This window comes from Dendrobates tinctorius, unplaced genomic scaffold (assembly GCF_039654945.1).
Source record: "Dendrobates tinctorius isolate UK_male_01 unplaced genomic scaffold, ASM3965494v1 ptg000143l, whole genome shotgun sequence".
Lineage (NCBI taxonomy): Eukaryota > Metazoa > Chordata > Amphibia > Anura > Dendrobatidae > Dendrobates > Dendrobates tinctorius.
The window spans coordinates 853,089-869,977 of record NW_027361810.1 but is presented as its reverse complement, the minus strand read 5'-3'; the positions used below and the strand labels follow the sequence as shown (position 1 = coordinate 869,977).

General features: G+C 55.6%; 1 protein-coding gene across 2 annotated transcripts in view; it reads left to right on the top strand.

Moving 5' to 3' along the window:
• PDIA5 (protein disulfide isomerase family A member 5) overlaps window positions 1-15,140 on the top strand; it is a 44,933-nt gene extending 29,793 nt beyond the window's left edge. For both annotated transcript variants that reach the window (XM_073545265.1, XM_073545266.1), the window contains 5 exons: window positions 1,323-1,486; window positions 1,565-1,695; window positions 8,539-8,609; window positions 9,743-9,877; window positions 11,141-15,140. In XM_073545265.1, coding sequence (XP_073401366.1) covers window positions 1,323-1,486; window positions 1,565-1,695; window positions 8,539-8,609; window positions 9,743-9,877; window positions 11,141-11,221 — 582 coding nt within the window. In that variant the 3' untranslated portion in view covers window positions 11,222-15,140. The remainder of the gene's footprint in view (window positions 1-1,322; window positions 1,487-1,564; window positions 1,696-8,538; window positions 8,610-9,742; window positions 9,878-11,140) is intronic.
• Window positions 15,141-16,889: the final 1,749 nt, after the last annotated feature.

Genomic DNA, 16,889 nt, shown 5'->3' with positions numbered 1-16,889 from the left:
GTCATGCTATTAGAAGTGTTTACCATTAGGATTGATTAAATTTGTCAAATTTAGAGAAAACAGGAGAAACCCTGATCCGAGCCGCAGGATCTGATCGCAGAGAGTAGGTTCAGGGACCGACCTGGCAAGAAGCGTTTTTGCATAAATCATAAAGATTTTCATCAAAGGTTTTATCCATTTATGTAATTAATGCTCCATTACCTGCTGCAGACGAGCGGATCACACAGCCCTGCTGCATGGGGGTTGTAGTTCATGAACTGAACAATGTGCGCTAGTTAACCTTTGTCGGTCCTTAATTTCGAATGTCGGTCCTGCGGCCCCCCCCCCGCCAGTCTTGGCCCTGCACCTCCTCCCCCCGAGTATCGTTCCTGCGTTCCTAAACCCAAACCCCCCCCCCCCCCCCCGAGTGTCGGTCCTGCGTTCCTCCCCCCCCCCCGAGTGTCGGTCCTGCGTTCCTTCCCCCCCCCCCCCGAGTGTCGGTCCTGCGTTCCTTTCCCCCCCCCCCCCGAGTGTCGGTCCTGCGTTCCTTCCCCCCCCCCCCGAGTGTCGGTCCTGCGTTCCTCCTCCCACCCCCCCCGAGTGTCGGTCCTGCGTGCGTTCCTCCCCCCCCCGAGTGTCGGTCCTGCGTTCCTTCCCCCCCCCGAGTGTCGGTCCTGCGTTCCTCCTCCCACCCCCCCCGAGTGTCGGTCCTGCGTGCGTTCCTCCCCCCCCCGAGTGTCGGTCCTGCGTTCCTCCCCCCCCCCCCCCCCGAGTGTCGGTCCTGCGTTCCTTCCCCCCCCCCCCCCGAGTGTCGGTCCTGCGTTCCTTCTCCCCCCCGAGTGTCGGTCCTGCGTTCCTCCTCCCCCCCCCCCCCCCCCCGAGTGTCGGTCCTGCGTTCCTCCCCCCCCCGAGTGTCGGTCCTGCGTTCCTCCCCCCCCCCCCCCCCCCCGAGTGTCGGTCCTGCGTTCCTCCCCCCCCCCCCCCGAGTGTCGGTCCTGCGTTCCTCCCGCCCGAGTGTCGGTCCTGCGCTCCCCCCCTCTCTCCAGTGTCGGTCCTGCGCTCCCCCCCCCCCTCTCCAGTGTCGGTCCTGTGCCCCCCCCCCCCCGAGTGTCGGTCCTGCGCTCCCCCCCCCCCTCTCTCCAGTGTCGGTCCTGTGCCCCCCCCGAGTGTCGGTCCTGCGTGCCCCCCCCCCCCCCCGAGTGTCGGTCCTGCGTCCCCCCTCTCTCCAGTGTCGGTCCTGCGCTCCCCCCCTCTCCAGTGTCGGTCCTGCGCCCCCCCCATCCCTCCCAGGGTCGCTGTCATTATTCTGCTCCCCATTATCACTGACCATCTTTTGGTTTTAGGGCTCCGGTGCGTTAGCGGCTGTGGACGCCACCGTGCATCGGTCTCTGGCTGAGAGGTTCCACGTCTCTGGATTTCCCACCTTGAAGTATTTTGCGGATGGAGAGGAGAAGTACACTGTGCCGCACCTGCGCTCCGAGCAGAAGATCCTGGAGTTCATGCACAGGTACGTGATGCGTCAGATTGGCGCCTGCTGCTGCCGTCATGTGACTTTGTAAATCATGTTGTTTTATGTTTGTCGCAGCCCCGAGGCGCCGCCACCTCCAGAGCCGGCGTGGGAAGAGAAGCCATCGAGTGTCCTCCACCTTCTGGGGGAGGACTTCAGGGAGACTCTGAAGAAGAAGAAGCACGCGCTCGTCATGTTCTACGCTCCCTGTAAGATCTCCTGCTCTCTGTAGATTAGGTGGTACTCTCATCTGTACGGTGTGCCAGCGTTTCCATCAGATCGGGTTGCATCTGCACCGCCGCTCCATCAACCTAAATGAGACCATGCTGCGTTACTCTGCAGAGCATCATCCTGGCCACTCGCTGTGCAGAGGCACCGCAGCACATCTGCTCAATGAGAAGGTCAAGGTGCATTACTCTGCAGAGCATCATCCTAGCTACTCGCTGTGCAGAGGAACCGCAGCACATCTGCTCAATGAGAAGGTCATGGTACATTACTCTGCAGTGCATCATCCTGGCCACTCACTGTGCAGAGGAACCGCAGCACATCTGCTCAATGAGAAGGTCATGGTACATTACTCTGCAGTGCATCATCCTGGCCACTCACTGTGCAGAGGAACCGCAGCACATCTGCTCAATGAGAAGGTCAAGGTGCATTACTCTGCAGAGCATCATCCTAGCTACTCGCTGTGCAGAGGAACCACAGCACATCTGCTCAATGAGAAGGTCATGGTGCATTACTCTGCAGTGCATCATCCTGGCCACTCACTGTGCAGAGGAACCGCAGCACATCTGCTCAATGGGAAGGTCATGGTGCATTACTCTGCATAGCATCATCCTGGCCACTCACTGTGCAGAGGAACCGCAGCATATCTCCTGCTCAATGAGAAGGCCATGGTGCATTACTCTGCAGAGCATCATCCCGGCCACTCACTGTGCAGTGGAACCGCAGCAAATCTGCTCAATGAGAAGGTCAAGGTGCATTACTCTGCAGAGCATCATCCTGGCCACTCGCTGTGCAGAGGAACCGCAGCACATCTGCTCAATGAGAAGGTCATGGTGCGTTACTCTGCAGAGCATCATCCTGGCCACTCACTGTGCAGAGGAACCGCAGCACATCTGCTCAATGAGAAGGTCATGGTGCATTACTCTGCAGTGCATCATCCTAGCTACTTGCTGTGCAGAGGAACCGCAGCACATCTGCTCAATGAGAAGGTCAAGGTGCATTACTCTGCAGATCATCATCCTGGCCACTCACTGTGCAGAGGAACCGCAGCACATCTGCTCAATGAGGTCATGATGCATTACTCTGCAGAGCATCATCCCGGCCACTTGCTGTGCAGAAGAACCGCAGCACATCTCACTGAGAAGGTCAAGGTGCATTACTCTGCAGAGCATCATCCTGGCCACTCACTGTGCAGAGGAACCGCAGCACATCTGCTCAATGAGAAGGTCATGGTGCATTACTCTGCAGAGCATCATCCCGGCCACTCGCTGTGCAGAGGAACCGCAGTTCATCTCAATGAGAAGGTCATGGTGCATTACTCTGCAGAGCAGCATCCTGGCCACTCACTGTGCAAAGGAACCGCAGCACATCTGCTCAACGAGAAGGTCATGGTGCATTACTCTGCAGTGCATCATCCTAGCTACTTGCTGTGCAGAGGAACCGCAGCACATCTGCTCAATGAGAAGGTCATGGTGCATTACTCTGCAGTGCATCATCCTAGCTACTTGCTGTGCAGAGGAACCGCAGCACATCTGCTCAATGAGAAGGTCAAGGTGCATTACTCTGCAGAGCATCATCCTGGCCACTCACTGTGCAGAGGAACCGCAGCACATCTGCTCAATGAGAAGGTCATGGTGCATTACTCTGCAGAGCATCATCCTGGCCACTCATTGTGCAGAGGAACCGCAGCACATCTGCTCAATGCGAAGGTCATGGTGCATTACTCTGCAGTGCATCATCCTAGCTACATGCTGTGCAGAGGAACCGCAGCAAATCTGCTCAATGAGAAGGTCATGGTGCATTAATCTGCAGAGCATCATCCTGGCCACTCATTGTGCAGAGGAACCGCAGCACATCTGCTCAATGAGAAGGTCATGGTGCATTACTCCGCAGTGCATCATCCTAGCTACTTGCTGTGCAGAGGAACCGCAGCACATCTGCTCAATGAGAAGGTCAAGGTGCATTACTCTGCAGAGTATCATCCTGGCCACTCACTGTGCAGAGGAACCGCAGCACATCTGTGCAATGCGAAGGTCATGGTGCATTACTCTGCAGTGCATCATCCTAGCTACATGCTGTGCAGAGGAACCGCAGCAAATCTGCTCAATGAGAAGGTCATGGTGCATTAGTCTGCAGAGCATCATCCTGGCCACTCACTGTGCAGAGGAACCGCAGCACATCTGCTCAATGAGAAGGTCATGGTGCATTACTCTGCAGTGCATCATCCTAGCTACTTGCTGTGCAGAGGAACCGCAGCAAATCTGCTCAATGAGAAGGTCAAGGTGCATTACTCTGCACAGCGACACTGTGGATAACTGCGGCACAACTAAGTGATTGAGTCCTTGTTGCATTATTCTGTGCTGCAGCAGCGCCCGTGCCGCCCACTCTGCAGAGGAAGAAGCGGCACAGCTACAGACTGGCGGTGGAGGCCGTGCTGCACTTCTCTAACCAGTGGCGCTCATGCTGCGCACCGTGCCGGGGAACGACAGCACAACTCCATTCAAGTGGTGGCGGCCATGCTGTGTTATACTGCACACACTTCTGGCCGTAAGATTGGAGGAAGATGCAGCTCTACATTAGGGCCATGGCCACCTTATTCTCAGATTTGGGGGACCCTGAGGCCTCACCCTCATTAATGGGGTTGTCTGGGCTGAATATTGATGCCCTGTATGTGGTCAGTACCCGGCAGTGATTGCTGCACAGTGAGTGGCGCTGCGGTCATCTATTATAGTGAGGCCCCCACATGTTACATATTGGCCCACCAGGACCGGCTTTATCGGCCATCACCAAAGGGATTTGCCCCAAATTTATGAAACCTCTGAAAAACAGTCAAAACATTAAATCTTTCTCTGCCCTGAGCCGCTTTAGTTTTATTCTAACTTTGCACCATTTCTAATTTGTTTTCTTTAGAAATTTAGAGATCAATTATATTTTTGTGGCGACCACAGCGACATTTCTCTTGTTGACTTCATCCCTGCGATTTAACGGTTTACATGCCGCTGTCAATCACTGACATCTGCATATAAAGAGCACGATTGTCGGCCCCCTGCGGCATGATTGTGGGGGGGCTGATGGGTTATCATGGCAGCCGGGGGCCTGCTGACTCCCACCTCCGTGGCTGCCGTCTGGCCTCATAAGAGAATGTCATTATATATGGACCGAGAGATCAAACGATCGCAGGGTCGAGATCGAAAGGGGACGAGACTGAAACCCACAAAATAAGGAAAGTTTTTACAATCTGGAAAAAAAATTCCGTATAGAAATTCAGTTCTCCGTCATTTCCCTCTTGAATAGTAAAGAAATAAAAATCTAACATCCGATATGGTCGCGTCCGTAAATGTCCAATCAATCGAAATAGAAAATTAATTGTGATAGACGCCGTAAATAAGAAGTTAGAGTGGCGAATAATCACCGCGTCGCGCTCTTACTCCGCCACACACAAGTCAGGCCGTCATTCCGCTGGCGGAAAACGAAGGCAGAACCCCTAGAACTTATCCTGCAAAGAAAATGTAAGAGCAAAATTGAAAAACCTTCCTGGATGGGAAAAGGGTGAACTTGGCAAATCACAAGAACAGCTGCATATTTGGCGCAGTTGGCGGTTTTCAGCGTTTTTGGCGCAGGTTTTCTGCCCATTCTCCGAGCCTGGAGCGAGCGCCAGTGACAGCCCTCACTTTCTCCTACTGCTCGGAGGATGTTGGGGGTTGTGATCTCGGTGGCCGCTGACTCCGCCATGTTTCTGGATTTCTGTGTCTGATCGCTTTGCTTTGGGAATGTTCGAGGGTCCCTGCCATTATTATCTCCTGACCCGTCCCTCTGTGATCGCCGCGGCGCAGCGGATTGGCGGTGCTAGAGCCACTCGCGCCTCGTCCTATCTTGTTGCGTTTGTTTTATTTCTTTGTGGATTTGCATTTTGCCTGATGATAAGAATTGAACAAATAGAATCTGCGCGGCGTCATCGTCTGCCGGAGGCTTCACATAAGCAGATTATCTGCCCCGAGCAAAGCGGAGAACATGACGAGTGTGCAGATCAGCCGCCGGTAAACCATTACACCTTGTGTGATAAATTGTAAGGGCGATATTAACCTCTTACTGTGTGGAGCCGGCAAAAGATCATCGATTCCGGATTTTTTTTGCCATTTAATGTAGTGTGCAAAAAATGAATATTTTGTTGGGAGTAGCCCCCCCCGGTGCTGATCAGCACCCCGGCATATCACCGGATGGGGCGATGGGAGCGCGTGCACACGAGCACCAACACCCTTGTGATTGACTGTGGCATCTAACTGGCTAAACGGCAGCGATCAGAGGCAGATGCTGCTGTACAAGGCCGTGTTCACACAGCGTAAAGGCTGCGTGCGTTTTTTTTTCTGCTGCTCTTTATCTGCAGTTTGTATTTTATCTTTTCTGCAACAAAACGCTCAAGAACTATCAGGGTGTTGTATTTTTGCACAGTTTTGCGGTGTTTCCCTCTTTGTTTGGTGCAGAGGTGAAGCAGCGGTTTTTTTTTCATGTGCTTTTATTAATACTTAAGTTTCTGCACAGTTTTTTTTTCTTTTTTTTTTTTTCCGGCTTCTCATAAATGTAGAGAAAGAACTCAACAACGGTCAGTCTGCTCATCGTCCGGGGCTTTCACCAGGTCTCATCCATCGTATGAGACGACGAGTCGCAGCATTGCCGCTACGTGTGCATGCGGCCTGACGTGGCTCCTGAGCCCGCTCCGTACCCCCGTGACTTATTTTTGTGTTTTAGGGACACACAGGGTCACTTTAGGCTCAGAAACTAAATGACAAAGTATCTGTGATGAAATGTATCCAGCACTGAGTGTCTGCACCGATACACTGTAACAAACGCTTCTTTGTGAGTAGAAATGCGACAGCAAGCAGAGCTGGACATGATGAGGGCCGGCTGCAGATTTGTGCATTTCTAGGTGTCTAGGATCCTCCATCTTTTCTCCCATTTTTTGTGCTTTCTCTGTACCTATTGCTTCGTTCCCGCCAGTGGGTGGCGCCGGCAGAGGTGAGGGCCGGGTGCAGCATCCTGGATAGGTTTCTGTGTGGTGTTCCCGCCATAAGATTGTGAGTGCGGTCCTGAGACGTCTCAGATTCTAGCTGCTGCAGATTATGGGATTTGTGGCGGTCCGCCGCCTGAGAAGCGCGGGTTAACCCTGTGTACTCTGGCAATATTCGCCTGTTGCCGACAGCACGAAGTTAATATTTAATGAGCTCGTTATGTAAGTGAAATGCCGAGTCCTGCTGATTGCCGGCAGCTCTTCTCATTCATTGTGTGATGATCCATTCTGAGCACATGCTGCTGCTTCCACTGCTGGGGGTTTGCTACAATGTATCAGTGACTGTGATCTGTGCTGAGGCTTTCACATCTAGCCTCACAGCTGTGACCAGGACTGGCATAGACTTGAAACGCGGCGGACATTTACCGCAGAGATGACGATTGTTGCAAAGTCTTTGTCATTAACGTGTGAAACAAAATTCTCCCATTTTTTTTCTTTGCATCTAAAACGGTGAAATATCCGGACGCATCGCAGACGTCTCGTGGAACCGACACATTTATTCCTCAGCCGTGTTTTACCTTTGATAAACTTTGTGAAAATTGTGACTTTTCATCCTTTTCATTGCGACTTTTGGGAAATGCGGAGAAGCGGAGTTGGAGTAAACTAACGATTTAGCGCAAACTTCACCATTTTTGACAAAGTCCACCAGAAAGCTGCGTAGTAGAAAGTAACTTCGTAAACCTCAACGTTTCTGAGCTTGTACTGATCTTCGTGCTCTGGTCACATCCAGAGCTGCATTTACATGTCTGCAGAGGGGTGCATTGTGGGAGTTCAGTGGGAGGTCACATGTCTGGTAATGGGGTGAAGCTAAAACGCCTTAAAGTGACCAATAAGGGTTTGTAAGCTGCTCTGGATGTGAATGGAGGAGGTGATGGCGCATCCCATCATGCCGACGCTTCAGCGTAGGGATCTGTGATAATGGCGCCACCCGGGCGTGTGGAGGAGAGGGCGTCATGTCAGGGGCTCCGCTCCGTTCTCCTGAGATTTCGGTTTTCCTCCAGTAATTAATGTTCTTTTCTCCTTCTTTATTGCTCATACAGAGCGGCATTAACCCCGCGTCGCCCTCTCCCAATGATGGCGCGGCTTGGATCCTCCTTTGTTTCTGACATCCCTCCAATTAGCGCGGTCCGCACCGTAATTGCAGGGACTTGCTTGGGACGTGAGCACTGTCACCGCGTCCTAATTTGTCGGTATCCGGCCGGGCGGCTCAGGAACGGGGTCTCCTGAAGCCTCGGATGTTTTCACTCCTTCACCCAACATGAGGGATCCACTGTCAGGAGCGATCAGGACGGAGATCGTCCGATCAGTGAAGCGAATGTGAAGACTGGTGACGGAGAGGGAGCGCGTCCGGCGTCGTCTATTGGCCAGATGTAATACCACGTATACCCTGCGGCGGGCGCTGCAGGACACGTGGGTATCCAGGGTCTCCCGGCTAAACCTCTTATAATGTGGATCCTTTAAGTCCTATAATGTGTAATTCTTTTCTTTTCCAGTTCCCTGGAGGCGGCCTGCAGTGTAAAGAATGGAGGTTTTCATGGTATTTCCAGGGTTGCGCGCACACATTTCTTGAGTTTATTTTAAGGATAAATCCTCTGCTGACTAATCGCCCCCAGCCGTATATTGTTACAGCTCGGAAAGTGGGAACCAGAATAAAACCTCCATTCTTTACACTGCAGGTTGTTAGAAAGTGCTGTACAACTTCCATTAGTCCCTTCTGCTGCCGTGTAACAATCCTCCTCCTCATCATCGTCTTGTTTTTCAGGGTGTCCTCACTGCAAAAACTCGATTCCTGATTTTACGACAGCAGCAAATGAATTCAAAGAAGATCGGAAGGTGAGTGCGGAGGCGAGAAAGTGCGAAGGATAGCCCATGGTGGGAAAGAGCAATTCACCTTCTGTGAGGTCTCTGCTTGCTGTCAGTGAATGGCCTGAACCAGTCCTGCGCACACAGGAGCTGGAGTTCTGGACTGCACTGACACACTGTAACAGACCCTCAGCTGTGACCCAAGAACGTTTCCACTCACTGACAGCAAGCAGAAATAGTGAAAATTCAGGAAAGTCTGTAGCGGAGCTGCACAGCTTCTCATACGGCCATTAGGGCCTGATGGATCTCTGTTGCCAGGGCATGCTGGAAGTTGTAGTTCCACAAACCGCCGGCGATGGCAGACCTCTGCTCCAGACCGTTCCTGAAGACTTCATTGGATCAGCAGTGATTATATTCTTATTGTCAGATTGGCCGCCGGTCGCATTAGACAGGAGACAGTAACCGTGCCCGTGGGGCGCCGGCGCTGCGCTCGTCTTGGTCAGAAATAATTCACGGAATGGAAATAAAATGCAAACATGGCGGCGGTCACAGACGGCGGTGATATCCGCGTGTTCTCCATGACGGGACGCCGCTCGCGTCTGATCCCAGAACTCATTTCCCTCAGTAAATTGGATCTCAGTCGCGTTTTCAGATCGGCGCCTTAATTGGATCAGGTTTTGTTTTGCGACGCAGAATTCCCTCCGGCTCGTGCCGCTGAGCCGCCGTTCACCACTGCCGCAAATCAATATGTTGATCTTCTCCAATAATCATGAAAACGAAAAACTGATTAGTCTGCAGACGAGCGGCGCCTGGAAATGTATCATGCCGTCGTCGGGTGGCCTCGCCGGGTGGCCTCGCCGAGTGCCGTCGTCGGGTGGCCTCGCCGGGTGCCGTCGTCGGGTGGCCTCGCCGGGTGCCGTCGCCGGGTGGCCTCGCCGGGTGCCGTCGCCGGGTGGCCTCGCCGGGTGCCGTCGCCGGGTGGCCTCGCCGGGTGCCGTCGCCGGGTGGCCTCGCCGGGTGGCCTCGCCGGGTGCCGTCGCCGGGTGGCCTCGCCGGGTGCCGTCGTCGGGTGGCCTCGCCGGGTGCCGTCGTCGGGTGGCCTCGCCGGGTGCCGTCGTCGGGTGCCTTCTGCTCCTTAGTTGACTCGTTGCCTTATTTTCCAGATCGGGGTCGCTGCTGTAGACTGCACCAAAGAGAAGAACCAGGACCTGTGTAAGCAGGAGGGGGTGGAGGGCTTCCCCACCTACATCTACTACAACTACGGGAAATCCACCGAGAAATACAATGGGGAGCGTTCAGTGAGTGTCCTTCTGTCTCTGCATGAGCTGTGCTGGGGCAGGGCTGTGGGCCGCTCGGGGGTGAGGGGGGCAGGGCTGGGGGCCGCGCGGCGGGTGAGGGAGGCAGGGCTGTGTGCCGCTCGGGGGTGAGGGAGGCAGGGCTGTGGGCCGCTCGGGGGTGAGGGGGGCAGGGCTGTGTGCCGCTCGGGGGTGAGGGAGGCAGGGCTGTGTGCCGCTCGGGGGTGAGGGGGGCAGGGCTGTGTGCCGCTCGGGGGTGAGGGGGGCAGGGCTGTGTGCCGCTCGGGGGTGAGGGGGGCAGGGCTGTGTGCCGCTCGGGGGTGAGGGGGGCAGGGCTGTGTGCCGCTCGGAGGTGAGGGGGGCAGGGCTGTGGGCCGCTCGGGGGTGAGGGGGGCGAGGGGGGCAGGGCTGTGGGCCGCTCGGGGGTGAGGGGGGCAGGGCTGGGGGCCGCGCGGCGGGTGAGGGAGGCAGGGCTGTGTGCCGCTCGGGGGTGAGGGAGGCAGGGCTGTGTGCCGCTCGGGGGTGAGGGAGGCAGGGCTGTGTGCCGCTCGGGGGTGAGGGGGGCAGGGCTGTGGGCCGCTCGGGGGTGAGGGGGGCAGGGCTGTGTGCCGCTCGGGGGTGAGGGGGGCAGGGCTGTGTGCCGCTCGGGGGTGAGGGGGGCAGGGCTGTGTGCCGCTCGGGGGTGAGGGGGGCAGGGCTGTGGGCCGCTCGGGGGTGAGGGGGGCAGGGCTGGGGGCCGCGCGGCGGGTGAGGGAGGCAGGGCTGTGTGCCGCTCGGGGGTGAGGGGGGCAGGGCTGTGTGCCGCTCGGGGGTGAGGGAGGCAGGGCTGTGTGCCGCTCGGGGGTGAGGGAGGCAGGGCTGTGGGCCGCTCGGGGGTGAGGGGGGCAGGGCTGTGTGCCGCTCGGGGGTGAGGGAGGCAGGGCTGTGGGCCGCTCGGGGGTGAGGGGGGCAGGGCTGTGGGCCGCTCGGGGGTGAGGGGGGCAGGGCTGTGGGCCGCTCGGGGGTGAGGGAGGCAGGGCTGTGGGCCGCTCGGGGGTGAGGGGGGCAGGGCTGTGGGCCGCTCGGGGGTGAGGGGGGCAGGGCTGGGGGCCGCGCGGCGGGTGAGGGGGGCAGGGCTGGGGGCTGCTCGGTTGTGAGGGGGGCAGGGCTGTGTGCTGCGTGGGGGTGCAGGGCTATGTGATTGGGGTGGTATGGGGGGAGTCCTGTGTGGTGCGCGTGGGGGGGTGGTGAACATGGTTCAGTGTTTTGTTTTCTTTTGTGGCTCAGGAGTCTGGGTTCGTGTCGTTCATCCGATCGCTCAGAGAGAATGATCATGTGAAACTTGGGAAGAAGAAAGAAGAACTGTGATCCTTGTCCCTCCAGTGCACTGCAGCATGGCGCTGAGTCGGCAGGGCCAGGTGGGATCGACACGCCTAATATCCACCTACCGCACTGCAAACAAACTTCACTCCCGATCTCCGGTGCACTGTATGGAGGCCAGGCACCCCCCCGATCTCCGGTGCACTGTATGGAGGCCCCCCCGATCTTCAGTGCACTGTATGAAAGCCCGGCATCCCCCCGATCTCCAGTGCACTGTATGGAGCCCCCCCCCATCTCCGGTGCACTGTATGAAGGCCCGGCATCCCCTCGATCTCCGGTGCACTGTATGAAGGCCCGGCATCCCCTCGATCTCCGGTGCACTGTATGAAGGCCCGGCATCCCCTCGATCTCCGGTGCACTGTATGAAGGCCCGGCATCCCCTCGATCTCCGGTGCACTGTATGAAGGCCCGGCATCCCCTCGATCTCCGGTGCACTGTATGGAGGCCCGGCACCCCCCGATCTCCGGTGCACTGTATAAAAGCCCGGCATCCCCTCGATCTCCGGTGCACTGTATGGAGGCACGGCACCCCCCCGATCTACGGTGCACTGTATGGAGGCCCGACACCCCCCCCATCTCCGGTGCACTGTATGGAGGCCCGACACCCCCCCCCCCCCCCGATCTCCGGTGCACTGTATGGAGGCCTGACACCCCCCCCGATCTCCGGTGCACTGTATGGAGGCCCGACACCCCCCCCCGATCTCCGGTGCACTGTATGGAGGCCCGGCATCCCCCCGATCTCCGGTGCACTGTATGAAGGCCCGGCATCCCCCGATCTCCGGTGCACTGTATGGAGGCCCTGCACCCCCCCGATCTACGGTGCACTGTATGCAGGCCGGTGCACTGTATGCAGGCCTGGCACCCCCCGATCTCCGGTGCACTGTATGGAGGCCTGGCACCCCCTGATCTCCGGTGCACTGTATGGAGGCCTGGCACCCCCTGATCTCCGGTGCACTATATGGAGGCCCGGCACCCCCCCCCCCCCCCAATCTCCGGTGCACTGTATGCAGGCCGGTGCACTGTATGGAGGCCCGGCACCCCCCCCCGATTTCCATTGCATCCAGGCTCCCTTACATGTACTGAGCACTGCTCTTCATCCAGACCCCAGAAGACTCCGCACCTGAACAACAGTGCACTGGTAATACCCGCAGCCTCCAGGACCACCACTGCCATTGTGCCCCCAGACTATTCTTCGGGCTTCCAGGACAGTACTGATGCTGCGGACAGGAGAATTGACCACTTAGAAGTTTCCGGACTCCATGGAGGCTAAAACCTGATCCTCACCTTTCTGTTGTGGATCAGATGGGAAGAGATGCCGCTGGATCTGCCTGAGAGGACACCCCCTTTTGTACGATCCTCTCCAGTTTGTCGGGGGTGCTATGTCACACCCCATGGCTCAGGGCACCCGAAATCTGAATTATGTTACTCGTTGTACCCTGAACCTGTCACCCTGTGATTCGCTCCTCTCGCTGCCCCCAACAATAACCGCAGTTTACGCTTCTGTTCTCGGACGCTTTCTCACATTTGTTTTGGATGCTGCCAATATGATGGCCAAGAATACATCATACTGCCAAAAACCCGGTCCTGGCGGGTGAGGAATGACGTCCTACAGCGCGATGTCAGTAATACTCTGAATGTCTCCCCGATTCCGCAGTGTGACCCGATCTATAGCGATAGCGACCCCGATACTGGAGTGTGACCCGATCTATAGCGATAGCGCCCCCGATACCGGAGTGTGACCCGATCTATAGTGATAGCGCCCCCGATACCGGAGTGTGACCCGATCTATAGCGATAGCGCCCCCGATACCGGAGTGTGACCCGATCTATAGCGATAGCGCCCCCGATACCGGAGTGTGACCCGATCTATAGCGATAGCGCCCCCGATACCGGAGTGTGACCCGATCTATAGCGATAGCGCCCCCGATACCGGAGTGTGACCCGATCTATAGCGATAGCGCCCCCGATACCGGAGTGTGACCCGATCTATAGCGATAGCGCCCCCGATACCGGAGTGTGACCCGATCTATAGCGATAGCGCCCCCGATACCGGAGTGTGACCCGATCTATAGCGATAGCGCCCCCGATACCGGAGTGTGACCCGATCTATAGCGATAGCGCCCCCGATACCGGAGTGTGACCCGATCTATAGCGATAGCGCCCCCGATACCGGAGTGTGACCCGATCTATAGCGATAGCGCCCCCGATACCGGAGTGTGACCCGATCTATAGCGATAGCGCCCCCGATACCGGAGTGTGACCCGATCTATAGCGATAGCGCCCCCGATACCGGAGTGTGACCCGATCTATAGCGATAGCGCCCCCGATACCGGAGTGTGACCCGATCTATAGCGATAGCGACCCCGATACCGGAGTGTGACCCGATCTATAGCGATAGCGACCCCGATACCGGAGTGTGACCCGATCTATAGCGATAGCGCCCCCGATACCTCAGTGTGACACGATCTATAGCGATAGCGCCCCCGATACCTCAGTGTGACACGATCTATAGCGATAGCGCCCCCGATACCTCAGTGTGACACGATCTATAGCGATAGCGCCCCCGATACCTCAGTGTGACACGATCTATAGCGATAGCGCCCCCGATACCGGAGTGTGACCCGATCTATAGCGATAGCGCCCCCGATACCGGAGTGTGACCCGATCTATAGCGATAGCGACCCCGATACCGGAGTGTGACCCGATCTATAGCGATAGCGCCCCCGATACCTCAGTGTGACACGATCTATAGCGATAGCGCCCCCGATACCTCAGTGTGACACGATCTATAGCGATAGCGCCCCCGATACCTCAGTGTGACACGATCTATATCGATTAGCGACCCCGATACCGGAGAGTGACAAGATCTATAGTGATGGCGCCCCCATTTATTACGGAATACTTTTCGAGCGCTTGTCACCATTTTTGGGGGGGTTAACGTTATTTCGGGAAGTTTCTTGTCCTTTGTTGCGTGTTTATTGTTCTCGGTTGCTGCAGTCGCTGAGATTGGGGGTCTGGAGGCTTTTTATGGTTCTGTGCTGACGTTCCCTCTACTGTGATGATTATGCCAAAAATTGAGATTATTTTATGCTCTGTGCTTGCGTTCCCCGCGCTCCTCCATGTTGTGCGCTGAACTGACATTAGTTACTGCATCGCCCATCTTTCCATTTGGAGCCACGGACATCGCCGGGGCACGAGGTGCACAACCGGAAGGCCAGATGTGATGGCGGCATTGTACGGTATGCGGCTCGGTGCATCGCTGCACACGAGGTCGTGATCCTCTCGGCGAGGTCAGCGGCTCCTGATGAGGGATCGGCTGCCTTTGTGCCTTAAGTGGTTTCTGCCGCCGATTTTCACGAATATTCGATTTTCCCATTTGAGCTTGAATTCACATTCTTGGTGGGATTTCTGACCCCCGAGGCAGGAGTGTGCCGCCGAGGGACTACCTGGGCAGCACTTTTATTTTTCTTTTTCCAATGACTAGATGTCTTGCTGGCAGGAGGCCGACGTTGCGTCACTCAGGGACAACACATCATACATATGGCGGCGGTATTAACCAGAACGTTACATGACTTCCATGTGAACAGACTTGATCGAGCAGGTGTAAAAAAATATATATATTTTTTCATTTTCTAAGCCAAGATGGTGGGGGGAGGGTAACGCGTTCACGGCCGAGCGTTTCGTACTGTACAGTGGAGTAAATGCAGCATATTTTTATACAGAATTAGCCCAGGATTGGTTTACAGCCCCTCGCTGCGGATACCGCCGTCTTCATTGGGCCGCAGATTCTGGTTCTGTGCGGTTCCAGGTTCTGCCCGCATCACGTACGTTCTCATCTAATGTCGTTCCTATTCTGTGTGTAACCGGTGATTTGTTTCATTGCAGAATTAAAAGTTATTTTACAGATAATTGTCTGTTTCTTTTGTTTCCGGGAAGGGAAATGGTGACACTCCATCCTTATGGCGATCAGATTGTGGCCTCGGGAGGTGTATGGCGGCATCAGAGACCCTGGGATCTGTTGCACAATCTGCCCCCATCCTGCATAATCGGGACATGACACAGGTGCCTGTCGAGGAGGACACCAGGGGGTCACGCAGATCTCACCACTGTTACCACTCTGTCAGAGGGGCGCAACTCCGCTGCCTCCAGTCGTGTGGACAATTACACAATTGTCTGAGGAGTGAAGGACGAGGCGGTGGCTGCTTCCACAACTAGGTCGGGTATTGGGGACTCACAGTGAGTGTATGGCATATACACTGCCAACGCATGGAATATATATACACTCCCCGGGGCGGTCACTGCCAGCTCCACAATAACCAAAACAACCACTCGCTGATTATTATAGCTCCATTTATTCCATGGCGCTTTACATGTGAAAAAGGGGCAAATATAGACAAGTACAATAAACATGAGCAATACAAGTCGGACACAAGTACAGGAGGAGAGGACCCTGCCCGTGAGGACTCAGTCTACAGGGGATGGGTGAGGATACAGAAGGAGAGGGTAGAGCTGGTCGTGCAGCGGTTTGGTGGATCGGTGGTTACTGCAGGTTGTTGCTTGTCGGAAGAGGTCGGTCTTCAGGTTCCTTTTGAAGGATTTCCTGGTAGGCGAGAGTCTGATATGTTTTGGTAGAGAGTTCCAGAGTAGGGGGGGAAGCACGGGAGAAATCTTGTATGCGATTGTGGGAAGAAGAGATGAGGGGGGAGTAGAGAAGGAAATCTTGTGATGATCGGAGGTTGTGTGCAGGTAAGTACCGGGAGACGAGGACACAGATGTATGGAGGACTCAGGTTGTGGATGGCTTTGTATGTCATGGTTAGGGTTTTGAACTGGAGCCTCTGGACAATAGGAAGCCAGTAAAGGGCTTGGCAGAGAGGAGAGGCTGGGGAATAGCGGGGAGACAGGTGGATTAGTCGGGCAGCAGAGTTTAGGATAGTTTGAGTGGTGCAAGAGGGGAGACCAGAGAGAAGGAGGTTGCAATAGTTGAGGCGGGAGATGATGAAGGGCATGCACAAGTGTTTTTGCAGTTTCTTGGTCAAGGAATGTACGGATCCAGGAAGGAGGAGGCAAGGGCTTGGATATGTGTCTTGAAAGAGAGGGCAGTCGAGGATCACCCCGAGGCACCGAGCATGCGGGACTGGGGAAAGTCAGCAGCCACTGACATTGATGGATAGGTCTGGTGGAGGAGTAGAGTGAAATTGGGGAAAGATGATGAATTCTGTTTTGTCCATGTTCAGTTTTAGAAAGCGAGCAGAGAAGAAAGAAAAAATACCGGACAGACATTGTGGGATTTTGGTCAGTAAGGACGTGATGTCAGGTCCAGATCGGTAGATTACGTGTCATTGGCGTAGAGATGATACTGCAAACCGTGCGATTCTATGAGCGGTCTGAGGCTGATAAATTGTGAATAGGCCGATTGGACGCCTGTTACAGGTAGCATATGGCGTAAGGGTGTGGTTTACAGAGCAAGAGGAACAGAACTACTACATTTTATATAATGAATCCCAAAAAATTGGCAGTGTTTATAAAAATACGCAAAGACTAGCTTGGCCTGTGCGAAATCTTCGCACATTGGTCGTTGGGGGCGCAGGCAATTTCAGAAAAAGCAAGCTGGTCAAATGTAGATGTATTTCATAAGCTGATGAACACAGACAGGTAT